The sequence below is a fragment of the Lacerta agilis genome, chromosome Z, assembly GCF_009819535.1.
Source record: "Lacerta agilis isolate rLacAgi1 chromosome Z, rLacAgi1.pri, whole genome shotgun sequence".
In the NCBI taxonomy this organism is placed as follows: domain Eukaryota; kingdom Metazoa; phylum Chordata; class Lepidosauria; order Squamata; family Lacertidae; genus Lacerta; species Lacerta agilis.
Genome location: NC_046331.1, coordinates 37626629 through 37653403, shown reverse-complemented (window position 1 = coordinate 37653403; position 26775 = coordinate 37626629). Strand labels below are relative to the sequence as shown.

Genomic DNA, 26775 nt, shown 5'->3' with positions numbered 1-26775 from the left:
ACTTTGCATGCAGAAAGTCCCAGATTCAATCCCTGGCATCTCCAGATAGGGCTGGGATTGTCCCCTGTCTGAAATCCTGGAGAGATGTTGATGGTACAGTGGATCATTGATCTGGCTCAGTACAAGGCAGCATCCTATGTTGGAAAGGAAAAGATAGGAAAGGATGTTTTTTAATTGCCCATTTGAGCCAGTGAGGATTTGGAGGAAACTGCCCGCGTTTTCTGCTCTCTCTGCCACCCTCTTGCTGGATGGCAATATTCATGGCCATCCTAAAATTCAGCTGAGAAGTATGGATCATCTCATTTCTCCCATCTGTTCTTCAAAGAGCTCACAACAGCTTAAAAGGAGAAATGTGCTCTTAAGATTAACACAGGGAGGAGATTAGCACAGCAACACCACTAAATAACTGAAAAGCTTTGTTAATTTGCAAGATTACATTTGGTGTGTGATACATCCCCTCCAGAGACTCTTTAACACTTCCCTTTGCAGTAGGATTTAATTACTGTAACAGCTTATGAATGAATATTTAACTGTACAGATTACTAACTATCATGCATTACTACAGAACAGTTGTAATAAGGGAGGGGGGGCTCTTGAGTTTTACCTTTGCCCTGTGTGAAATTGCCATAAATGACTTTTATTTAACATTGCTTCCCAGCTAAAAATGTAAGGTAGGTGTGTGTGTGTGTGTGTGTGTGTGTGTGTGTGTGTTTAAACATTAGGAGGCCACTTGTGAAATCTGAAATTAGAAAGCTGCTCAACCCCCAGTATAGCTAGAGGCAGAAAAAAAATTGTAATGGAATTTCACCGTACAAGTCAAAAGCCTTCCTTTTTGAATTGGATATGAATTGGCTGAAGTAGTTAACCATTTCTGAATGGAAAAGGGTGGGCAGGTGAAGCAAAAGGGGGGCGTGGGAAGTCTTTTTAAGTAGTAACAATGTTTCAATACAGATGTGATGTTTCGTGACCACAGTTAAAAGATCAGGATCGTCTATGGACTCCAACATGAATTTTCACTTTCTTCAGCTTCTTAACATTATTTTATTTTATTCACTGATTTAAAAGACTTCTTGCTACCCTTCGAAATAAGGCCATAGGGAGGGCTACAATAAAAAACAAAACTGTTCCAAATGGAAATGAACAGGATAAAGAAGTGGGGGGGCAGCCCCCTGCTCAAGAGAACCTGGGCTACATCCATATCATACATTTTAACAGCCAATAAACTGCTTTAACAGTCATTATTCTACACCGGCACGGCTGCACCGCCGCTCCCCCCCCCCCGAATCCTGGGAACTGCAGTTTGTTACAGCTGACAGTTGCCAGGAGACTCCTTTTCCCCTCACAGAGTGCGGCCCCCATACTTCCATATGAAGATAAATTGTCTGTTAAACTACTTGAGAATTGTACCTCTGTGAGGGGAATGTGGGAGGGGTCCTCCTAACAGTTCTCAGCAACACTTGCCAAACTACAGCTCCCAGAATTCTTTGGGGGAAGCTATGAGTGTTTAAATTGGTATGATAATGCTTTACATCTATACTGCAGGTGTGGCCCTTGTGTCCTTTATTTATTTATTTATTTATTTAGGTGCCAATTCCAATCACTACAAATACAGTGGTGCCCCGCTAGATGAAAATAATTCGTTCTGCGAGTATTTTCGTCTAGCAGGTTTTCCGTCTAGCGAAGCGGCAATGTAACCGCGGTTTTCGCTAGACAAAAAGACGAAAAAAATTCGTCTTGCGAGGCAGCCCCATAGACTTTTTCGTCTTGTGAGGCAGCCCCATAGACTTTTTCGTCTTGCGGGGCAGCCTCCCGCTAGACAAATGCCTTCGTCTAGCGAGTTTTTCGTCTAGTGAGGCATTCGTCTAGCAGGGCACCACTGTATTGTCCATGCTGATTAGGGCTGATGGGAAGTTGGAGTACCCTCCAGGTTGGAGGAGGCTGTGTTACATCCTCCACCAAGCCCAGTAGTAAGTTCAACACAACTTCATAAAACAGACACATAGGAGCCACAAAATGAACTTGCTCCACAAAAAGTCAGAAATCTTGCCTCATATTCAAAGACACAAAAGTCACAAGATTCCAGACAGATGTAATTTCCTTACAGAAAAAGCAATTAACTTGGGATGTAGACGGGAGAGGACTTTCCGATCTTGGATTTAACTTTGTTCTCTGTAGCAGCCAAAAGTTGGAAAGCAGAAAGCTAAGCAAATAATTGTTTTTAAGTAAGCTCAGTTCAGATATATTTACAGCCTACGTATATATCCCTTGTTTGATATTCCACACATTAATTTACTCTCTAACCAGGCACATTTCTGCAGCATTTTAACCCACAGGTTGCAAATACCCATTAAGTCATTATTACTTTCTCAAAACTACTGTTCCTTCTATGGCTGCCACCAAGTGAGGGTGCCTATATAAAAAGGAATTTAATTCCAGCATCAATTCATGAGGGCCCCCCCCCTAAAGGTGAACCAGAGAAGCCAAGCAAGGAGCCACAATTAGAAAAGAATAATACCTCTTACAAAAAAAAGTATTAAGAAGGGAATTAAGCTCTGCCATAGGACAGTGTGAGTTACACAGCAATTAACTGCTGAATAATTGGAATCAGTTGTAGTTTTGGACATTCAAAGTTACTGAACAGTAGCCAAGTTCAGTAAAATACAAGCAAGCCCATAATTACTAAAGAAGTTCTCCAATGTCAAATTAGCCACTGCTTTTAATGATGTTAATCTTCGGGCATGTTAAACCATGGATTGCGTTGGTTTATATACAGTCTTTGCTAGCAAGTGGTATTAAGAAGCCATATTATAAAATGCTTAAGCACCAATTATAATTGCATGTTTTAACAATGTTTCGTTAACTGAAACCTAGAAACTTTCCGGTGTTCTCAGCCCACATACCTATTCGAGACAGAAGTTGGCAGGAGTTCGTTTTTTTCAAAGTGGGTGGCAAGAGCACAGTATATATCAGGAAGCAGAAGCAATTTACTGGTTGGGGTGGAGCTGTTATGTTAGCCTCCCAACAGGAGGGACACTGTTGTTTAACCGAGGGCAAGGGCAAGGTGGCCCAGAGTTCAGCTCTGGTGGAACCAATTTGGCTCTCCTGCTGATGTGCTTGCACTGCCCCAAAGTCCCTGCCACCTCTCATCCCAGTAAGTAACAGTGACCCACTTGCCAGGAAGCTAATGGAGCAGCTTCTTCCACTGGAGTTGATAGGGCAGAAGACACAGAGGTCAGTGGTAGGTGGAGACAGAGCTAATGCCAGACACAGTCAACTAATTTTAGTTTTGTTCATATTCTTCTCCCTGCCGAGTCCTAGAAAGGTAACTTTAAGTCTATGGAAGTGGAGGAGAGCTAGGTCCATCTCCTGGACTGCTTATAAGTAAGATGGCTGGCAGGTGGGGCCTAGCTGGAGGCAGACTGAGGTTGGGGAAGCAGTGCCCTTTAGCCCCAGAAGACCAGCCTACAAAGGCCCAACACCACCCAGCGCAGCCTTACCCCAGGTTGTGCTAAACCTACATTTGCTACTACTAGAGATGGACAAATCTGTCAGTTTCACTTCTCCGTGTTTCCCATTTGTTCAGGCTTAAATTCAGTTCTCCACATTACCGCAGCAATTTGTGTTCTTTCATCAGCATTTTATAACTAATTTCTCCTAATAAACACATTTCTGTATGCCATTCTGCCTATATAAACTATTTGCAAGTAATTTTCCCCAGCCTAGTGCATTATTGGATGTTAGTTTCACTAATATATGCATTTATATGCACACTTTGCAAAAAATAATATGCATTGCTGTGCACATTACTTGGCTGGGGCAGATGGGTCCCATCAACCTGGGAAGGTAGTCCATCTAGGAGAAGAAAAACTCTGATCCTAAACCTCCTCTGTCTTGCGGGAGATCTTTGGGAGAAGAAAAGGCTAAGGAGTAAACCCTACATAAATCAAGAGTGGAGTCCCTAAGGTGGTTGGGTGGCACCTCGTAGGCCTCCTTCCAGCAACTCCTGCAGCCAAGCTAGTGCCAAATGTATTGCTCTGCTTTCATTTGTCCACATCTGTGAGTCCAAGAGGGGGTATTGTCATCTGGGCAGCCCAGCCCCCATGCACACTGCCCAGGCTTGCACCCCAGGGAGGTCACTTTGGTGCTGCTAACACAGCAGTTTGACTTCACCCCTGAAGGCGCACTCCATTGTTTCTAGTGGTAGTTGGATGCCAACAACCTAGCTTGGGAACTGCATTGCAAAATTCAAAGAAATACAAATTATGAAGGATGTCTGCACGATTTGGGCAAGTTCACCTTCCTATTCAAAGTTTGCCTTTAAATATGAACTGAGTTGAATTTCTCCATCATTCCTATTTGCTACTGAAGTACTTCTTCTGAAGCACACAGGCCTCTCCTAGAACCCCAGTCAGAACACAGCACTGTGAAAATCCAACCACCTCCTCCAAATGCAAGGTTGCATTCACAACAGAATCACAACAAGCCTGCCGTTTGATCAAACCTACTAAAAACACACCCAGATGTTGCTCCCACAAAAACTGCCACTTCCGTACAATATTGGAACTATTAAGTCCTAGCTGCTATCAAAAATAGTCTGCAAGTAAAAGGAGCAGAAGGAACCATGTATGTCATATTCTCATATATCTGAAAGATATTTACTTGAATATATTTTTCTGTTTTGCAGTGAAAGAGCATCTCGTTTCGGTTGTTGGGGTTGTCTTGCATTAGGCACACTAAGGTATAATATACTTGTAAAAGTCAGATCTCCTTTAAGGGTCTTATTGTGTGCGTGAAGGTTGTGCATTATTACTGGTGTAATTATGGGGATAATTTAGTACTCGTGCTGTGCCTTCCAACAGGGAGCTCTAAAAGGTAATTTTCAACTCCTTAAATTTTGTTTAGGTTGTTAGGAAATATTTTTAGATCTAGAAGAGGGAATTTTATTTTTGCATAAACTAATAGCCCCTTAAGGATGTGCTCTTAAAAACATCATCAATCTGGTATGGGATGATGCAAAAAGAAAGCAAACTAAGCCATGATTCTGTTTAATGGTGACTAATTTAGAGGGTTATTAGATTTCGTGACCAGAATCTCAAGCAAGAACATTCATTGCCCAGTATAAGCCAAACCCTGAACGAACAAGGCTACTTTGCACAAAGAAACCATCTAAAAAAAAAAAGAGAGGAAATATTTGTTGAGAGGAGGAGAGAAGGGGGAGAAGTTGTGTATAGATTCACTGTTCTCAAAATGTCATGTTGGCATCTCCATGAAGGAATAAAGAGTTGCTAGGGAAGGAATGATGTCTTCCTATGAACTGGGGGGCTGTGACACACAGCAGAAGAATGGAACAAAGAGAACAAGTATGAGAGGGTGAACTTAAAAAAAAAATTCTACAAAATTCCTAGAGCATCCATGTTCTTCAGATGCTGTTGGCATCCATCTGTCTTAAGAGACAGTGGAGTGCAACTCACCCGGTGTCAAGCTGCTGTTACCAGCACCCAAGTGACCTCCCCTAGGGCAAAAGCCTGGGCAGTGTGTCTGGAGGTCCTGGGCTGCCCAGACTACAAGACACCCTCTCAGCCTCATGGATGTGATCCAGAGGAAAGCAGAGCAATACATTTGGCACTAGCTTGGCTGCAGGAGTTGCTGGAAGGAGGCGTAAATGGCACCATCCAACTGACTCCACTCTTGATTTGTGTAGGGTTTACTCCTTAGCTTTTTCCTTTTTCCTTTTTAATCTGCAAAACAACACTTGCAGAAGTACACACCTTGTTTTAAGGTCACCTCTAGCAAAGCAGCCACGACTTTGTTCACCATTCCCCAACCTGGTGCCATCCAGTTCTTTTAGGACTACAATTCCCATCATCGTCAATAACCATTGGCCATGGTGGCTACGGCAGATGGAAGCTGGAGTTGCAACAGCGCCTGAAGGGCATCAGGTTAAAAGGTAAAGGGACCCCTGACCATTAGGTCCAGTTGCGGACGACTCTGGGGTTGAGGCGCTCATCTCACTTTACTGGCCAAGGGAGCTGGCATACAGCTTCTGGGTTATGTGGTTGGGGGATGCAAACTTAAATAATAAAATCAATGTCAAAATAAGCTGCTCTCTTCAGGTCAAATATGTACATACCCCCTTTAACTGGTCCAAGACACAGCTATAAACAGGGGGATAAACTATATATTGCGTTCTAAGGCCCCATGCCCTGCAGTTCCCTATTGATTAATAACACGTAAACACAAGTTTTTAAGTTAATGAGCTAAAACAGGCCACAACTTTATTGGTTACAGATGTGAGCAGTTTGGCTTAGGCATTGGTTGAAGCCAGGCTATATCACGACTCCCGCCTGTCTGCAGGGAGTCGAATTAAGAGTAAACCAGCAGAAGGTGGAGCCCTAAGCCTTACATCGAATAGGGCCCCCATTGGGGTCGTGGCATGGCCCTAGCCCATGTTTGGACTCCAGGCAGGATCCACACCCCCAGATCCCTTTAACAGGATACCCTTAATGAGGAGGGGCAGGCAGAGGCTACAACCTCCCTTCCCTTAAACAAAGGCTTAAGGTAAAGCTAAAGGACCCCTGACAGTTAAGCTTACCCAGTGCCTAACCTTACAAAGTTGTGACAATTGCTACAAGGTAGGTGAAAACCAAATGGCCGGTGCCAATTCACCAAGTGGAAAAACTCCTACCCCGTCCCAACAATAAGGCGGCCAACATTTGTCCATAGCAAGGTCATGTCATACCAAAACTTAAAAAGGTGGGTTGGGAGACCCAGTGAGGAGGCAAGAGAGGATAGCCCTCCGGCCGTGCCATGGTTTAAAACACCCGCAGCCACACCCCACGATGGCATAGATTGACTGGGTGGGCCAGACACGGCCAGGCGTTGGCACGAGGGGGATGTAAATCCCCCACCCTTGTGCTGGATCACTTTGAGAGCCCAGATGCCCGGCCACAACCATGAAAGGTGAGCAGTCTTATACTGCAGCCATGTGTAATGACAGGTTTCTTTGGGTCTCAAACCCAAAGATTGCACCAGGGTCTGAAATCAGGTGATGCTGGAGCTAAGCAGGTCTAGGAGTGGTTAGTGACTGGATGGGAGGCCACCTGAGAAACCCCCATGCACTTAGGGTTTAACAACACTTACCTTTCCTCCATGCTTTCCAGGCATAGTGCATGCTTTAAACTCTGTGACCAGGCGTGTCCAAGCACGCTTTCCCCATGATAACCTGCTCTTTAAAGCTCAATCAGAAAAAACAAAACTCTGCAGAAAACCCCTATTGCCATTTGTTGCATCTCAGATTTAAAGAGCGGGTTTTTGTGGGGGAAGCTCTGGGGCAAAAGAAAAAGAAAAAGAATAGTACTCGGACATGGAAAGGAAAGACCAGTGCCAGGAAAGACTGGGGCAAAAGTAAGTATGGATAATCCTTATCTGAGTTTCATGGTAGAACAAAGGTGGGATACAAAATTCTGGGATGGAGAACCTGTGACCTTCCAGATGTTGCTGGATTCCAACTCCAAAGGGTCAATGGTTTGGACTGATAGGAGTTGGAGTGGAACATCTGGATGGCCACAGGTTCCCCATCTCCAAACTAATCTAATTGTATTAAAGAAAACAAATGAATTAATCCCAGGTCTTCTTGAGCCATCCACTGGTTCTAGTGAATCTGGTGGCTGTTCTCTGGTTTGCCAAATGCAGATAACTATTTGATGTTGGGCCAAAACATTTCCCGACAAAAAGTAAAGCAGAGCAGTAATGAGCAGATTTGATCACTCCTAAAGGAAGAGCGAAGGTCTGTAAGTAATGGGTTGCTGAGTCACTGTTAATAAGAGTTGTGTTGACCTACATAGAAGTTCCATTCTGGGGGGAGATTTTTTTTCACTGAAGGCCTCAGATTTGCCTAAAAATTACGGATGTCATTTTGAATAGAGATATTATAGTCCAATAACTGCACTGTTCTTCCATGTTCATCCCATTAAGCCGAAGGGCCACGGTTCAATACCCAGAATCCCGAGGTAGAGTTGAGAATACCCCTATCTGTAACCCTAGAGAGCTACTGCATGTCAATGCAAACAGTGCTGAGCTAGGATGGCCCAATAGGCTTGACTAGTGGAAAAACTCCTACCCCTTCCTATAGGCACCTTCCTATGTTGGGAAGGGCCAAAGGTGGGAGACCTTTGGCCCTTCAGATTTTGCTGGACTAAAACTCCTATCATCCCTCCCATCGAACACAATCACTGGGGCTTGTAGTCCAGTTACATCTGCAGGCCAACCAACTGCAACCCTTAAAACATACATGAATTGTCTCAGTCTCAGTCTTCTCTGGCCCATCAAATCAGAGCAAAGCATTCCCCAAGGTCTGAAGATCTGCAGGGAAAGAAGATTAATTGCACAACATGTTAGTTACAGGTGGGTAGCCGTGTTGGTCTGCCATAGTCAAAATAAAATAGAAAATTCTTTCCAGTAGCACCTTAGAGACCAACTGAGTTTGTTCTTGGTATGAGCATGCACACGAAAGCTCATACCAAGAACACACTCAGTTGGTCTCTAAGGTGCTACTGGAAAGAATTTACAACATGTTAGGTTACATTGAAATGCAAGCTGGACTATCATGTGGCAACTGAATGTTCTGGAGGCCGCATTGTAAGGAAAGACTGATTTACAGGGCAGCCATGTGTCCCTGCTTTACAGAGGACAGCCCTCTATTGCAATGGCTGTCCAGTCCTAGTCCAGTTCAAAGGGGGACAGCTCTAAGAAGGCAGAATAGGAGAGGGCCTGAAGCTGCTCATCCACAGTGCATACCTTCCAGCATTTTTCCAATGAATATAGAGTCATCCTATTCCATTATTATTATTATTATTATTATTATTATTATTATTATTATACCCCACCCATTTGACTGGGTTGCTTCAGGCACTCTGGGCAGCTTCCAATGTATAGAAAAACATAATAAGACATTAAACATAAAAAACGTCCCTATACAGGGCTAACTTCAGATGGCTTGGGGGTTGGATATCTCCACACCCTCCAACATTTCTCCAATGAAAACAGGGACATCCTAAGGAAAACTAGGACATTCTGGGATCAAATCAGAAACCAGGGTGGCTTCTGTAAATCCAGGACTATCCCTGGCAAATAGGGACATTTGGGGGGTCTGACAGTGACAGCAAGAGATGCCATATTTCTCTTTAATTTAAAAAATATATATTTCTTAAGTTGCATCTACAAATTAGCATATGTAAATCTGCATCCTCTTCTGTTCTTCTTTTAACGGAATGCATTTTCTTTTTGGGGTGATGCATTAAGATAACACCCTTCTGATTTAATGATGAGTTCACTTTGCTGCTCAGTAGACCCAAGAGCCTGATGAAGATGCAGCTACCTGACCTTATGCCTCTGAAAGTAAAAGCCCATGTTTTAAGCTCCAAAGATCACTGGTTCAGTGCTGACTGGAAACTCAACCCTAACCTAAATAGGGCAGGTGACATTTGTCAAACCTTTGCAAGGGTTTACAGACCAAAGATGGGATCTCAGGGACTGAGTGCATGTGTGTTTTATTTGTAGTACAAGTGTACCCTGAGGCTTCAAATGCAACCAAGACAGAATTGTGCTAGCAATGAGCCAAGTAGAAAGTGGAAGCAGTGTTTACTTTCTGCAGAGAAATAAAGTTCCACCACCACATTTAATCAGCAAGAGCTTAAACTGAGTTGTTCCACTTTATTGACTACAGAGATTTCTGCCTAGGATCTTGGGGAGGTATTGTTAACATTCCTATAAACATATTTAATTATTTGTTCAAGAACCCAGAGTGGCTTTGAAGAATTGCATAAATCTTAAAAAGAAAGGGTTTAATGTCTCCCACTGTTTAAATCCCAGATTAGCTTTAAATAATATTACGGCCGGTGCATACAGCATTCACAGTAAAATACTTTTTTTATTTTTAAAAAAAGTAAGCTAGCGTGAGAAAGGCCAATTTTCCCCACCCTAGATAAATCATAACTCTACTTTTCCTGGTGAAAATTGCTCGTAGGCCAAACCATTCATTGGAGGGTTTCAATCATTTCGAAAACACTCAGAGTTAACATGCCAAGCAGGAATAATTACTAAGATATTGTCAAACTGTGGCCATTGCATATATGGCATTTATTTCTTGAAGCAGAAGTTGTAAAATACCTGCAAATGGCAACAGTGCACTTGTCCCCTTCATCTGTACTCAAGAATCCTCTTACACATCCAAATAAAGTGCAAACCGGTAATTAAGCAGGACACAGAGAAATCAGTGTGGTTTTTGGGGTGTATTTGTGTGGAAGATGAAAGCCTAAGAAAAGCCAACTTCCCCAGAGGCTGCGTTGCAGCCTCTCCTGCCCCACCATGCCTTCTCCAAACCAAACACATTGCTGTTCCCTCAGTCACATGATAATGCAGCAGCAGGAGTAATGATAAAATGGGCAATGGACTTTGGGCACAATATTGAGTATGATGCATGGACAAAATTATGGAATGAGAGTTTGAAATTTACTGCATGTAAATTGAAAGAGAATGTTTATAAGATGATGTACAGATGGTATTTGACTCCAGTGAAATTGTCAAAAATGCATAGAATGCATGATAAATTGTGTTGGAAATGCAGACAAGAGGAAGGGGACTTTTATCACATGTGGTGGACTTGTAATAAGGTCAAGGTGTTTTGGGAATCAATTTACAACGAACTTAAGAAGATGTTTAACTATACTTTTCCAAAAAAGCCTGAGGCCTTTTTGTTGGGTTTGATGGGAGAAGAAATAGCTAAGAAGGACAAAAAATTGTTCATGTATGCGACAACTGCAGCAAGAATACTGTTTGCCCAAAAGTGGAAATTACAGGAATTACCAACAATTGATGAGTGGCAGACGAAGATGGTGGAATATGCTGAACTTGCAAAACTGACCGGCAGGGTCAGAAACCAGGATGACTCGAGGTTTCGAAGAGATTGGAGTAAATTTGTGGAATACTTAAGATTGAACCGAGGAAGTTTAAAAACACTAGTAGGATTGGAATAAACCTTTGACATAGTTTAATATGGAAGTGGTAAAAACTGCGCGATGAGAATGGACTAGAAAACCTGCTGACGAGAGGGAGGGGAGTCGTAGCTCGGCAGAGCAATGGTTGATGTAATTTGTGTTAGATGTTGAATTTGCTGTAATTTGATATATTTGGAAAATAATAAAAATTTATTTGAAAAAAAAAGATAATGCAGCAGGAAGAGCGAGAGACTCCCTGGATTCTTCAGCAGCCTGCCTCTGTGTCTCCTGGCCCCACCCCTCTCCAGCCCCCACTTCTGCCTCAGAGTCTGAAATGTGCCCTGCCCCAGCCTCTTCCAGCTCACTAAACTGTTTGCCTCTGTTACAACACCTCTTCTTCCTTGCCTTCTCCCTCTTCTCCCTGCGACCACTGTTTGTTGTCCCCACCACCACTCCCTGGACTCTGAGCCTTCTTCCCTTGGGAGTTCCCCAGCTGGTTCCTCGCACCATTCCTCTGGGTCCAACCATTCCAGGACAGCACTGAAAACACGATAGGGAAGGCACCTGCCTGATGTCAATAAGCAGAGAGTTCCAAAGCATAGATACTGTCATGCTAAATATAGTGGGGGGGGGGGTTGCCACGTATTTGTATGTGGGCACCACATGCCATAGGTCAGGCTGTGACCTGGAAGTACAGTGGTCATCAGTGTGGTACCTACAGCTGCATAAGCAACTACAGGTGCCTTCCCTACTACCTACATAATTTTCTCCATATACACGAAGAATAGGCTTGTAAGAGAAACATTCCATTGTAGCCACTAGAATAGTTTGCAGTGTGTGCTTAACTGCAGTGTGTGTGTGTGTGTGTGTTGCCCACGACAGCTTTCTTGGTGTGTCAATGGGCCCACAGGCCTCAAGACGTTGGTGGTCCCTGTGGTAATGAGACTCAAACTTCCAAGCCACCAGCTTGGAAAACCAGTTCCTCACAGTATGTTCCTGGGTTTTGTTTTTCTTCACAAATCAACATAAGACGCAAAAGAAAAAGAAAAGAAAAAGTTGTCCATGTCTAGGACACTTAGAGACCCACAAGGTGGCTTATGAACTCTGTTTTACTTATGTGCCATATTACAGAAACAAGCGGGAGCAGCAACAAAATGTTGCAGTACAGAGTGCCGTGAATTCCAGCTGCTTCTTTTCGTCCCCCTTCCCCTTTTCTCCTCCCAGCTCCCAAAGAGTCGGTTAACGTTCAGTAGCAATTGAGCACACTCGGTCCTCACTGAGCTATTTGGGAGGGGGGATTCCCTGCCCCTCTTTTTTTCTTTTTTCTTTTTTGATTATTATTAAAAGGTGCTTTTGTACACCTTGGGGGGCCACCCTGCTCTCATTCTAATGATATGCTCTCCTGTGCACAGGCAGTGCAATTCTGGCTACGGAAGCACCAATGCCTAGGACATCATGGCGATTTTAAAAGCAAGCATCTGACGCTAAGTATCTAGGAGTTCATCAAATTAATTAATCTCAGCCACACCATACATCATGAGGGAAAACAGAAACTTGTTCTGGGCTGCTTAACACATCACCACCCAATAAAGACTGCCCTGTTTCCTAATTTTGTAATTGGTCAACAAAGGCCGCCTTTACACTGTTCATCCCTCTTGTGACAAAGCAGTAGGAAAGCACCCTGTTGTGTTCCGGTGAAGTCATCCACTTATTTTCCAGAGCTAGCCAGAGGCTGTTGAATCTGCCAGAAATACCATGGCTGCTCACCACTCTACAGATATTTTTTGTCAACACATGGGTTACAGAGAGGGTAGGAAGTGTTTGACTCCAGATGCTGTTTGACTCCGACTCCCATCAGCCCCAACCAGCATGATCCATGGTCGGGGATTAAGGAAACTGTACTTTAACAGCATCTTGAAGGCGCCACATTAGTTCCCTGTGGGTTACATGATACTGGATGAATGTTAAGAATCCTTTACCAAGTGACAACTGGCCACAGTGTACAGGCAACCGCTTGGGGTGAGCTAGCCAATTCTGGGCCCTTCCAGACATGTTTTATATTGTGCATTCATTTGTACTCATGACAAGGGCTGGGCCACTCATGAGGCAGAGTGAGGCAACCAGCTCGGGTGGCAGCATATACAGGGCAGCAGTTCTGGTCTCCAAGGAATACAATGCCCACTACTACTATTGTCCCAGTAGCAGCAACAGCTGTGGCACATTCCTTGGAGGCTGGATCTATCGCCTCCTTGGCAGCCCCCATCCCAGTGCCTCCATCCTCAGTGACCTCTCATCTTGTAGGTCATGCTGCTGGTCTCCTCTCCTCCCCACCCCCTGGAGGAAATGGTGGGAGCTGCCTTCTGGGGTCACCTGGGGTTTGGCATGATTCACAGTGGGGCCCCCACCCCAAACAGCCTTTAATTCCCAGTTCAACCATTGAGCAAGGTTGATTTGATTCCTCCCACTTGTTCCCAGTGTAGGTTTACATTTACCCTCTCGTTCACCATGTATATCTTTATTCCCCACCTTGTTCCTGATGTAGATCTCCATTCACCCTTTCTTCCCTGGTGGGGGAAACAGCATTTTGTGGTTTGCCTCAGGTGTCAAAATGTCTTGGGGCAGCCCTGCTCATGCTAGTATTGGGTGATTATATGCAATCCTGGTTTCTTTCCTTCTTTCTTTTGTATGCTAAGATTTTTATTAAAGTTTTTTTATACTACAGTAAGATATAGAAAACTAAACTAATGTAAATTTTAAAAAAAAACAGCTACAGAATTCCAGAATTCTTTTTTTTTGTTTTTGTTTTAACAACTTTTTATTATTATTAAAGATTTTCACCATACAATAAGGTAACAAAAACTACAAACCGAACAAGTAGAATACAGAGTCCTCTTCTGGAGGCAATTCTTAGCCCCCACCACATACAGAAGGTAGAAGCCCCTCCGAAGCTTCTCAGCCTGGGAGACCAACACTTCTCTGTCCCCCACCCAGGGCCCTCCATCCACCACCCTCATGAATACTTAATCCCTGTACCTTAACAAAGACCCCAAACATAGGGCTCCAAAAAAGAAACAAAAAGGAAAGAGAGAGAAAGAGAGAAAAAACAAAAAAAGAAAAGAAGATAGGCAAAAAGACAAAAGGAAAAGAAACATTAAAGATAGATAACAAAAGACTTCCAGTTTTCCATCTGTGGTTACATTAAAAAAAGATTATTTAAGACATTCGGTCCATGTTAATAGCTACATTTTCCACTTTCTGTTAAACAACATTTCTTTTGAGTCAGTGTCTCAGAATCATTAATTTCTCTTTCCCCACAAAAAGTCCAAGAGGGATTCCCAAATTGTTATTATTATTGGTAATTAACTTTACCTTCATTAATTCCCACCGCCATTCATCCATACTGCGTAATAATAAATTCTTTCATTCATGTTAAAATCTCTCCACTGTGATCACATATTGAGTGGGGGGGGGGAGATAATTTTTCTCATTATATATCCTTTGATTCAAGCTCACTTCTATATGCTCAAAATCCACTTCCTTTTGTTTTTCATTTTCTGTTGTGTTTACGATAGTACCCTGATTTCCTCCTCTAGGACCTCTCTTTTGTTTCCCCCCAGTCTTTTTCCAGAGATAGTTTCATGAATTTAATAGCACCATTCTCTGAATTCACTCCAAATCATATGCAGAATGCTGCATTTGAAGTTTTTCCAGAGCTCCTCCCCCCCACATTTCCATCATCTCTATCTCTGCATCTATGACTCCATCCTCTCCTACTCCTCTAAACTCTTGAATGGAAGGCATTTCCATTTCAGCATCTGCTTTCTCCCATTTTACTGTCCACCATCCAATTCTGCCAGCTTTTCATCAATTTGGTCTGAAGTCTCTACTTACATAGTCTCCATCTCCATTTTCCATTTCATCTCTCTCTGATTTATCAAATGTTGATCTGATCACTTTTAATTGCTCAGCCTTCAACTGCTGAACAATCCCAGTAGTCACTGAAAGATTCAAAATACCTTTGCCATACTGAGGGTTTATGTTGTTCCACTTTAAGAACATAGTCACGGTCAAAGTAATATGTTTTTTCCCAACAGAGAGTAATTTATTCATTCAGCCTTTATTGGCACAATAGAGAGTAATTTACTTTCAGTTTATCAGCACCATTTTTTCCCCAAAAGAACAAAAAGAAATAAATATTTTTCACACAAGGGGTCACCTCACCTATTTAATCTTTATTGCCAATCCTAAATCCAGTTTCCTGCTCTTGCTTAGACACTTTAACAACCAATTTTTCCTTTATTATTCTTAGTGACAAAAGGTGGTTTTTGCAAGATTTCCAATTATAGATTTTCACCAGCAGATAGATAAATCTCTCTAAGACAGTTTTTTCTTATGTAGTGCTTGGGCACAATGTCCGGTCCTCTGGTTGCCAGCTCATTCTGACCCCTTCTGAAGCCCTTAGGTGCTGACAGCAGAGAACAGCAAGATTTCCGATGGTCAAATTTCATCAGCAGACAGAGAAATCTTTCTACGTTACAGAGTTATCTTGTCTCAAAAATGTTTAAGAAAGAGAGGGTGCAAATCAAAGGGATCTTATGTAGCATTTGGATGCAATGTCAGTTCCCCTGCTCGCCAGCTCATTTTCAGACCCCTCTAATCCCCCCAGGTACCAACAGCAGAAAACGGCTTTGATCAGAGCATTTGAGGTTACTCACTTGATCACTTTTTATCACAGAGTGATTTGATAGTCCGAACTTCAGCCTGATTACCATCGATCACCATGTAATTATCTTCTGTCAGTGGAGAGCCAATAGAAAGACAGCCAATCCACCATTTCCTCCCCTGGAAGTCTCCACAATCCAATACTGTTTGCACCTGCAAAAGTTTCAGGCTGTACACTGGTGCATGTCCCATAGCTTCCCACTGAAATCCTATAACTTTTAACTATAGGTTAAAATATTTACAAACATTTGCATGTAAATATATATTAGGTGGTATTCAGCTAAGCTTAACTCAGAACAGGCCTACTGAAATTAATGGTTCTAACATAGTCATATTCATTATCCCTGAGTAATATTTAGTTGAATGTCACCCTTTAAGCTTCAGACCGAAGAACACAAATGTGGCTTGATAAGTGTATTCCTTTACTGGGGGAAATGATCGATTCCATCCTCTTAGCTTGTTACAAAATTGCATCCTCTGAACAGTTTTCCTAGATGTTCGTTTCTCCCCAATACAAGCCTCAACATGGCAAATTAGAGCAAATCCTCCCAGCGCGTGCCACTGAGCAATTTGGAGACAAGGCTCTATGTGCGAGATCCTTCTTTTGAAAAGGACACAGTCACTAGTTATGCTTCAAGGAGCAGCCTTAAAATCTGAGAAACATAGAAAATCCATTTAGCACATGACATTATCGAAAGAAACATCAAAAGCTTTGCTTGAGGTGGCAACCCTTTAAAAAAGTTGCTAGGAAGTCTGCATTGATCAATAGACCCAAGATGTCACCTATTACACATATGAAACTTTCCTATATGCAGAGCTTGGGCTCAGAGATATTAACGAAAGCATGTATTTGCTTGTGAAATACAATGTTAGAAATACATAAAGGGGTGGGGGTTCCTTTCAACCTGCACCACCAGGGAGAAAAGACATTATTTACTCTTCTGTAATGCACCTTGAAATAAGGTCAGTACTTATACAGAGATACAACTCTAGCCAAGTTGCACATCTTACAGAGTTCAGGTTTTGCCAACACAATTGAACCCTTAGTAAGGATTAAGTTAGGAGAGGAATTCCATTTCAAGAGGACTGGGGACAAATCTTCCGGGACACGCCCATGAAGCATGGGGCAAGATTGTAAAATGAAAGAAATTTGAAATGCACACACTCAAAAAGTATTCTCCTATTTAAAGTTAGGTCCAGCCTCCTTTTGATCTGAGTATGACTCAAGGTGGGATACACACCTTGCATTGGCCAGTCCTCTCCCTTCTGTACGTAGAAATCAACCAGTTCCATAATCCTTGTAAGAAAGGACACTGCATATTTGTAAGCTTCTGCCATCTAATAAGATAAGGCTTTTTTCCCATTGAGGAAAGTGAAAGGTCTAGCAGCAAACGTGGGATTCAGAGCAAGTGGACCTTTCTGTTATACACTAAAAAATGGAAAAAAAAATCCTGAAGATTTTCAAGCATTGCACAGGAATGCTTGGTGCAACTGATTTTGGGGTACTCAAATTATCATTAAGGCCAACACCAGATCTCTGACTGTGCCATATGTTACTTGCTGTATTGCTACTCGTAGGCAATATGAATTCACTACCAAGTAGCACACACAAACACACACACACACACACTTACACTTGTACAATTCCAACCAAAGAAGCACCCCACACACATCTAAGCAGCATTAAGGAAAGGGGTTTGAACTGCTTTCACAATTTGCTTACTTTAGCATTGTGCAATATATAACTATCTTACTCCTGTTTTGCACAAAGCACAACTATCTTAGCACCAAATATTTTCTATAGAAGTTGGCAAGATCAAGCCTTTAATACTGGAGAAAGAAGAATCCCAAACAAGAAATCACTTGTATTCTAGCAAACCATTATATTACACATGGGCAAATTTCACAAGGGATGCTTAAAAATGGTTGTTGCATTTCCTTGGCCGTCGAACTACTGTTATAAAAAAGTACATTGGCAAAAAATGTATATTATTATGATTAAGCTTGTTAATTATGTAGAAGATCTTCAAACAACTGGCAACATATTTTAGACATAGACGTAAGTAAAACACATTCACATAAAACATGCCATTTCATAAAAGATCCACAAAGTAACACCCACCCCAATAGCAGCAGCAGAAAGCTTCAGCAGCACACTAACAGCAGACATAATCACCATCATAGTCCATGAAAAGAGAAAATCTAATCAGGCACCAAACAAAATGTCAGTAAAAGTGCTAGATGGACCTCGCTAGGGATGACATTCTACAAACAGGGAGCCACAACTGACAAGGCCTTCCCCCTTCATCCTCCAACACTCCCTCAAAGAAAGCACACAGAGAAGGGCCTCAGATGATCTAAGGCTCTGTGCAGGCCTTTATGTGGAGAAGCATTCCAGAAAACATTGGGGTCCATTGCCGAGGTGTCTTCCTAGAACAGAGGTCACCAACCCAGTGCTTGTGGAGAGCATGTTGCCCATGAAGGCTTCTCCTGGGCAAGTGCCCTAGATTCTGAACTTTCATTAAAAAAAAAAAAGTAAGTGCCTAGCCCTTCTAGAAAGAACGAAAGAAAGTTATGAAGCAAAATGTGCCGGTACCTTCTAAGCAGTTAATGTAAAATGAGAGTAGTGTGGCTACCTTGCATATTTTTCCTGGTATGGAGGAATGCTTCCTCTTGTTGTTAGATATAGCTCAGTCGGTAGAGCAGGAGACTCTTAATCTCAGGGTTGTGGGTTTGAGCCCCACATTGGGCAAAAATATTCCTTCAATGCAGAGTGTTGGACTAAATGACCCTCATGGTCCCTTGCAACTCTACAATTCTATGATTCTGTGATAGTGTCAAGGGTGCTTCCCAGCCAAAGGAATGCAGATGGCAGATACGTAAGTATTTATTGACAAAGATAATACTCACAGTCGCTTCTACAGTTCTGGATATTTACGCACACCAATCTAGCATCATAGGCAGCTATTCACATATCCATGCTCTATGGAGCAGCTGCAGCAACATGGGGCCACTCCCCCTGCACCGGTTTATGTACCTTCCCCCAACGGGTTGCATGCATGCAGCCAGAGACTGTGTCAGCGCAAAAACTCCCTTTGCTCTTCCCTTTTCAACCTCCTCCTGTTTCTGGAAGGCAGTGGTGCAGGAGAGGGTGAGGAAGCACTGACCTTTCACTTGCCTGACCTGCCTCTTCCTCATCCCCTTCCGACCCATCCTTCAGCTCTGAAGCTTCCCCTGCCTCTTACTCTTGCCTCCTGGCTGGTACAGGTCCCCAGAAATCATTGACCCTCTCTACTGAGTCAGACTCCAGCCCTCCATCCCCCAGAGCATGCTCATCAGCGTCCCACCAGTCCCTGACAGAAAGCAACACCAATAGCATCAGTGCTTGTGTGTGTGATCTCTATTATAAGGCCCAGCAGGACCTAGCTGACTTCCTATGATAAGCATAAACTTGTTGGGGTGGTTCTCTCCCCCCCCCTCATGTTATACGACATTCACCTTTGCAGCCATTTTGTGTTATGCTATGCTCCCTCTGTGGTAGCCATCTTGTGACTAGCAACCCCAGCACTCACTCAAGATTCAAAATGTGCCCACTAGTTGAAAAGGATTGGTGACCCCTGTTCTAGAAAGAACATTTTCCCAGCAATAGTGGTGTTCAAAAATGAATAAAAATTCCATAGTACTTTAAGTATTTTAAAATAACAGCATAGTTATTTGGGGTTACGAAGTGTTTCTGTGCCAGATTTGATGTAGATTCTGCTCTTTCATTTCATCAACAAAGGACACAGGCATGTCATTTATGTTTGTCTAACTTTTTTATAACTTTTTGATAGTTTTATTGTGTGGTTTTATATTTCATTACTTTAAAATACTATAATTTTTCCCCTAAATGACATAGCAGTATACAATTATTTTTCTATAAATAAAACAAATAATAACCCTGATTGTTTCCAACACTCACAAATCCCTTGGTCCAAAGCACTCTATATCTGACCTTAACATTTGCAACTGATATACTACATCTAAAAGTGCATTCTTAGCAGCTGCTGCAGAACTACATCTGCTTAGATGTGAGCTAATTTGCAAAACACCCTCTTGCAAAGAAACGAAGGTGCTTTTTGAAGAAAAAGAAGCACTTTGCAAAGAGCCCCACTTAAGAAAGCTCTTTAGCATTTCTTCCAAAAGGAATATAAAATTCAGTGAATCAGTCATTCAGTTATTGTTAGTATTGAGGACACTGAAATAACAGCACCTCTATTAGTTGTCACCATTTAAGACTTTTAAAATAACACTTTCTTTTTAAACCTAATACTTATAGCAGAACACTGACTATATTTTAAAGAACCACCCTTTGCTGAATTATATCGTTCATGTGCATAGGGAAGCAAACCCATACTATACAGCTAAAGAATGCACAGCAGAATGGCCCAACAAGGTAACTGAAAGCACCTTTCTGGAACTTACCCGAATTTCTCTTCGACACCAGCTTCACATCAGCGCTGAATACAGTGCAACTCACAAGGAACAAAAAGATGGACGGCTTCATCTTGGAGTCTTTTTGGCAGCTGAAATACAAACATGGTATATAAGGTCCTTATCCAAGCACCACGCTTACTGAGTGTCCATGTGATCAGTTTTGCAGAGGGCTGCCCTCTGCTTGAAGGGCTGTTTGGGTCCAAATCTGGTTGACTTTATATCTATGGCTAGCTATACACACACACACACACACACACACACACACACACACATATATATATATATATATATATATATATATATATATATATATATATATATACTGTATATATATACTGTATATATACCTATATGTTTGTGACAAATCACCTTTCTCCATAACCGCTTGACCGATTCCATTGAAATTTGGACACAACATTCCATGGCCATATGGGAGTGTTTGTGTGTACTTACATTGTACAGATAGCACACTTTTCACCATTAAAAACATGATTTTATGCAAAACAATATAGTGCCCTCCAGTGGACGTCAAAACCACAGACATCATCTCATTTCACCACCACAGCCCACCCCCTCCTCCTACGTCACCTCCAAACCACCGTAGTCGACGCCCTCCAAACCTCCTCCTCCAAGCCACCATAGTCGACACCCCTACCGCCTCCAGCCTGCACTGCCTCCTCCAGAGCCAGGCCAGGTGTAAAAGCGGACTCCGTTGACTCCACTGCCACCTCAAGAGCCAGGATAGCCCCAAAAGCCGCCTCCGCCGCTGCCTCAAGAGCAAGGCCAGCCGCAAAAGCCACCTCTGCCGACTCTGCCACCGCTTCTAGAGCCAGTCCGCTCCAAAAGCCGTCTCCGCCAACTCTGCCACCGCCTCAAGAGGCACCCCGGCCCCAAAACCCGCCTCCAACACCTTTACCCCGCCTTGAAAGCCAGGCTGGGCCCAAAACCCACCTCCACCTCCGCCTTGAGACCCAGGCCGGGCCCAAAAGCCGCCTCTAACACCAAGACAGGCCGCGTCCAGAACCTACTGCCTCAGACGGTATGAGAGGTAGGCCAGGACCCGCACCCGACGACAACAACTCCCAACAACACCACGACACATTGGCTGAACCCACATCCCCTGCCAGACCTCACTTCTCCTCTTCTCCCACCACCCACAGATACCACCATCCCTACCACCACTTCTATTCCATGCAGAAATTTCAAGGTAAGACGGAAGATGTCAGACACATCCTCCACAACTTCCCACCATACAAACTTCCCCAGTACCCCACCCCACCCTGACATACATAAGTCCACAGTACCCCTGACCACCTCCATCTTACACTCACCCTCCAACATCACCCATTCTCCAAAACCATGCACCATCCTGCCTTGCCACAATACCCTCTATACCTAACAAACCCCTACTTTTATTCTGCAACAGCCACAGCAATGCATGGCCGGGTACAGCTTGTGTGTGTGTGTGTGTGTGTGTGTGTGTGTATACACACTAAGAAACAAAAGCAGACTTGGGTCTTTGAAGTTTCCTGTCTGCGGTTAGCAATTAGATGACCACTTGAGCCAGCAGATCTTCTCGAAGCCTTACCCACTACAACAGGATGCATTTCTATGTAAATTATAGTTACTCTTAAATTGACATCTATAGCTATAAGTTAGAATATGCAAATCTGTGCCTTTGTTCCCTTTCGGGTGATTATTTTTCTCTTTTGTAGCCACCCAAAGACACACACACACACACAAATATCTAGTCAATACATTAATTCCTCTATTTTATTACTTAAAGGCACTTATCGGTAGAGCATGAGACTTTTAATCTCAGGGTCTTGGTTCAAACCCCAGGTTGATTCCTGCATTGCAGGGCATTGAACTAGATCATGCATCCCCAACCCGTGGCCCTCCAGATGTTTTGGCCTACAACTCCCATGATCCCTAGCTGACAGGACCAGCGGTCAGGGTTGATGGGAACTGTAGTCCAAAACATCTGGAGGGTCAAACGTTGGGGATGCCTGGACTAGATGATGTTTGTTGTCCCTTCCAATTCTATGATTAATATTTCAAAGATCTCTAAATGGTGTAAAGTCACCCCCCCCCCCAAAAAAAATCACATTGAAACTAAAATTATTAAAATATTTGAATATGTCTACTAAAGCATCCTCTCTGGTACAATGGCTGAAGCTAGTTATTTAAGCAGCCATGCTAACCCTACTCACTTGAGATAAACCCCAAGGAATTCAGCAGGACTTACTTCTGAGTAGGCATGGTTAGGATTGCAGTGTTACAAGTCTGAAAGATGGAGCAATCCCTCCCTCACTTTGCTTTTACATCAGTAGCCCTTCGGTAGTGACTCAGCCCATTCTCTCTGTTCTCTCTGTTTCTCTCCCCCCCCCTCCCCGTCTTAAATTCAGTTCTCCACATTTCCATATTAATGTGCAATGGAAAAAAATCTTCATGAAAATACATCGGCACAGTAATGCAAATTTCTCCTACTATACATATTATTGTGTGCAATTTTCCCTTATAAACACAAATTTTCAAGCGGTTTTCTGCAATATAATGCATTTTTCTATGTTACTTTCACTAATATATGCATTTTTAAGCATGCATTCCTACAATAAATACATTTGCAGTGGAGAACCTCACTGCAAAATTCAGAGAAGGGGGAATTCAGAAGGATAGCTGCCTTTTAGTTCGCACATTGTTCCAGGAAGTGCAAATTAGAGGGTTTCACATTGAAATGTGAACTGGACCAAATTTCTCCCCTATCCCTTTGGCACACACAACTCTATCTTCCCACACTTCACCACTGCTCACTCACCACACTGCTTTCCTGCCTTCCAGTTGTGCATGCAATCAATATACAGTATTGCTTTTAGATTTTGCAAATCCTCTGGAAAAGGACATATTTGGATTGGGACAGGACACCTTCAATATCTTACTCAGGATTTTAATGCCTGCAGTTAGCCACTCTCTTGGGTTTGCTCATTTCGGTTTCTAAACTGCCTTTGCTTGTTAACAACACTAACACTGCAGCCTGCAAAAATGAACAGCAGAAAAATAGTATACCCACCATGTCTATAGAGTTAAAATTATCCCAACGCCTCCTTAATCATGTCTATGAGATCCTACCTCAAAACACGGTGCTTTGCACTTAGATGAGACAACTGAGAAGGAGTTTCACAGATGTAGGGGTAATCACCAAACACACCTCTTCTTAAAAAGAAAAAGGGGGGAAATAGTTTCCTGAACAACAAGGGACAGAAATAGAACTGGCTTCAGGAAGCATCATTATTTATATTGCACTATTGACGTCCATGGTACTTTGCAATGCATGAGTGTGCACCCTAAACTTCTCCACAGCAGAAACAGAGAAGAAATGAGAGAGAGAGAGAGAGAGAGAGAGAGAGAGAGAGAAGTGAACAATGAAAGACATTTGGATGCTTGAGGTGAATGACAAGAAGGCACCTCTCATAATGCTACTTCAGCACTGGTGATGCGACAGAATCAGGCATAGTCCACAGTCAATAGGAGACTCGGCAGATTACAACACAACAAAGGACCAAAACTAGGAATCAGGTGCAAGGAGCCAGAGACCTGGTTCCCCCCCCCCCCCAGCAAGTAGAAGAAGAGGAAGAGTTTGTATTTCATATCCCACATTATCACTACCCTAAGGAGTCTCAAAGCGGCTAACATTCTCCTTTCCCTTCCTCCCCCACAACAAACACTCTGTGAGGTGAGTGGGGGCTGAGAGACTTCAAAGAAGTGTGACTAGCCCAAGGTCACCCAGCAGCTGCATGTTGAGGAGCGGAGACGCGAACCCGGTTCACAAGGTTACGAGTCTACCGCTCTTAACCACCACACCACGCTGGAGGACTCTAGAGGAAAATCTTGCATAATCTGGCCTCCTAGACCACAGTTGTTGGGAGTGAATGTATTCCAGTGATTGCTTAGTCATAAATGGACCCATTGTTCACAAGTACACCCTTTACTCCTGAGTAGCATCCTGACTTTGGATACTTAGATACATGCTATGTTGATGTTCTTTAGTCAGGACCTGAATCTTTGTGCACCAGTATTCTCAGGGGCTGGGGGATGGCTCAAACTTCTCCTCTGAAGGATGCAGAGACTCTTTAGTTCCTCACAGTCTTCAACCTGTGAAGTATCTGACTCATCATCTGAAGATGCCATGTCTGTAACCAGCTCAGGGTTGAGCACTGCCCAGACTTGCTTAAGCATCTTTAGACCAAGGGACCAGAGATGTGACTCCTCCCCATGCTGTTGAGCAAGGACTGTGAACCCCCCAGATGTTGTTGGACTCCAGAAGCCACCCCCAGCCAACATGGACCCAGGGATGATGGGATTTTGAATCCCACAACATCTGGAACACCACAGGTTGTTCCCTGGTATAAGGCTAGAGGGGAAGGGCTGTAGCTCAGTAGTGGACAATTGGCTATGCATGCAGAGGGACCAGGTTGAATACCAGGTATCTCCAGGTAAGGCTTGAAGAGAACCCTAACTGAAATTCTGGAGAGCCACTACCAGTCAGTGCAGACCATGTGTGAGAAACTTTGGCCCTCCAGATGTTGCTGAACTACACCCACCCTGAGACCTCTAGGTATAGGGCAGTATATAAATTCAATAAATAAAAAATAAATAAATCACCTATGGCCACTGGCTGTGCTTGCAAAGGCTGACAGGAGAATGGCCACAGGTGCCAACTCCAGGGAGCCCTGGGGGCCCGGGCACCCACAAATTTTTGTTGTGGGTGTTCAGTACCTGCTCTGTGGGGCTTTGGATGTGACTTCCAGGTCCTCTCTGAGGCCTCAAGGGGCCTTGGACACGATGTCCAAGGGCCTTGAAATTGGCATCCTAGACCTCACAGGGCCTCTGACATCACTTCTGGGGGTGTTGCCACGTTATACCACCACTGGGCACCCATGATATGGGGCCCAAGTCAGTATCTCTGAGCATTGCCAATGGCCAGGGGTGATGGGAGTTGTTGTTCGTCAAGATCTGGAAGGCCTTATATTCCCCACAACTGGTGGGGAAAATACTGAGCTGGATAGACCATTGGTCTGTCTTGGTCTAAAGCAGATTCCTCTGCCCCCTAGGCATCCCACTGGACTCAAAGAATGAGGACCTGGGTAACCACTTAAGAAACAATGCAGTGTTCCCAGAAAAGAGGGGTGTCTGCTGCATTTTTCTTCCCACTCCCCATCAACATTTCAAATGGAAGCTTTATTATAAGACAACTTCCACTCCACCCCCCTCTTTCCCACCCTGAGCATCTTAGTACCAGCATACCACTCTGCAAAGCGAATGTAAAAGGCTATGTATAATCACTTACATGATAGCGATTACTCTGCTTATTCAATTATTTCAAAATTACCATGTACATTTTAAAGATTCTTTCTTCCCTTCCATATTATGGGCTATAAATATGCAGCGCTTCGTATTCCTTAAGTTTTTGTTCCCTTGAGCACTCAATGCTTTCTGGTTCCCTGGGGTTAGAGCACTAGAGAACCAAAAGGAAACTGGGAAAATTATGAGATGTGAAAGCTGTCCGACAATGGTTAATGAAGGAATTAGTATGCTGGGGGGGGGGGAGTTCTTAACCTTTCCTCGGAGTATCAAATCCCAGTACAAGGAGGGCCATCTTGACAAGAGAGCGCTTTTTTCCCTTAAAGTAATTGAACTAAATCTTATGACAGATAATTGTAATGATGATGTTATGCTAGGATGATTTTCAAGTGTAGCTTTGCAAATTACTTTCCCCGCTTTGCTCTCTTCAGATAGAAACAGGTAACTTCCATGGTGCACTACAGCATGATCATATAAATGTGTGCTTAGAATTGAGTCCTATTGAGTTCAAATAGACTAGGTTAGGGTTGTATCCAACATACTCTGAGTAGACCCACTGATATTTAGTTCTTGGAGAGTAAGTGTAGTGTACATTGTCAGACTAGGACATAGGAAACTGGGACTCCAATCCCCACTTGGCCATAAAGCTTGTGACCTTGGGCCAGTTGCTGCCTCTCAGCCTAACCTACATCACAGGGTTGTTGTACAGATTAAATGAGGAGCTCCTTGGAGAGAGAAAAAGTCGGATAAAATATCAATCAATCAATCAATCAATCAGTAGTAAAGCCAGTTAATATCAATGGGTCTACACCATGTTGGACATGTACTTACATCTACTTAGAAGTCATTCCTACCAAATTTGTTAAATGGGGTTAGAAATGCACAAAAATGGGGTTAGGAATGCGACTTCGTCTTCTCCTCCTGTCCCACCACCAAGGACCTAAATGTGCAGAAAGCATGCTTGTTTAAAAAGGAGCTCCACCCCAAAGCTCCTGTAATCCCCATCCTTGCTGGAAAGGCATCTCAGTAGCCATCCCAGAATCCCACCTTTCACTAGAAAGGCACACTCAGTGGGAACATTTCATATGGTACTGTAGGTAGAAGGAAATACAAGCTACCCACCAAAATACATTAATGCCCATTAAGCATCGTTACAGAATCGCTTTTCGCCAGGCACATGATGCAAGATGATCCTATATTCTGGAGCAGAAGAGATTTGCAT

At 43.2% G+C, this 26775-nt stretch overlaps 1 protein-coding gene across 2 annotated transcripts in view; it reads right to left on the bottom strand.

Moving 5' to 3' along the window:
• Window positions 1–20277, bottom strand: part of IL1RAPL2 (interleukin 1 receptor accessory protein like 2) — a 478226-nt gene extending 457949 nt beyond the window's left edge. The window contains exon 1 of one of the 2 annotated variants that reach the window (XM_033138022.1): window positions 20181–20277. In XM_033138022.1, the coding sequence (XP_032993913.1) occupies window positions 20181–20262 (82 nt within the window). In that variant the 5' untranslated portion in view covers window positions 20263–20277. The remainder of the gene's footprint in view (window positions 1–20180) is intronic. The other variant, XM_033138023.1, reaches the window with a different exon arrangement.
• Window positions 20278–26775: the final 6498 nt, after the last annotated feature.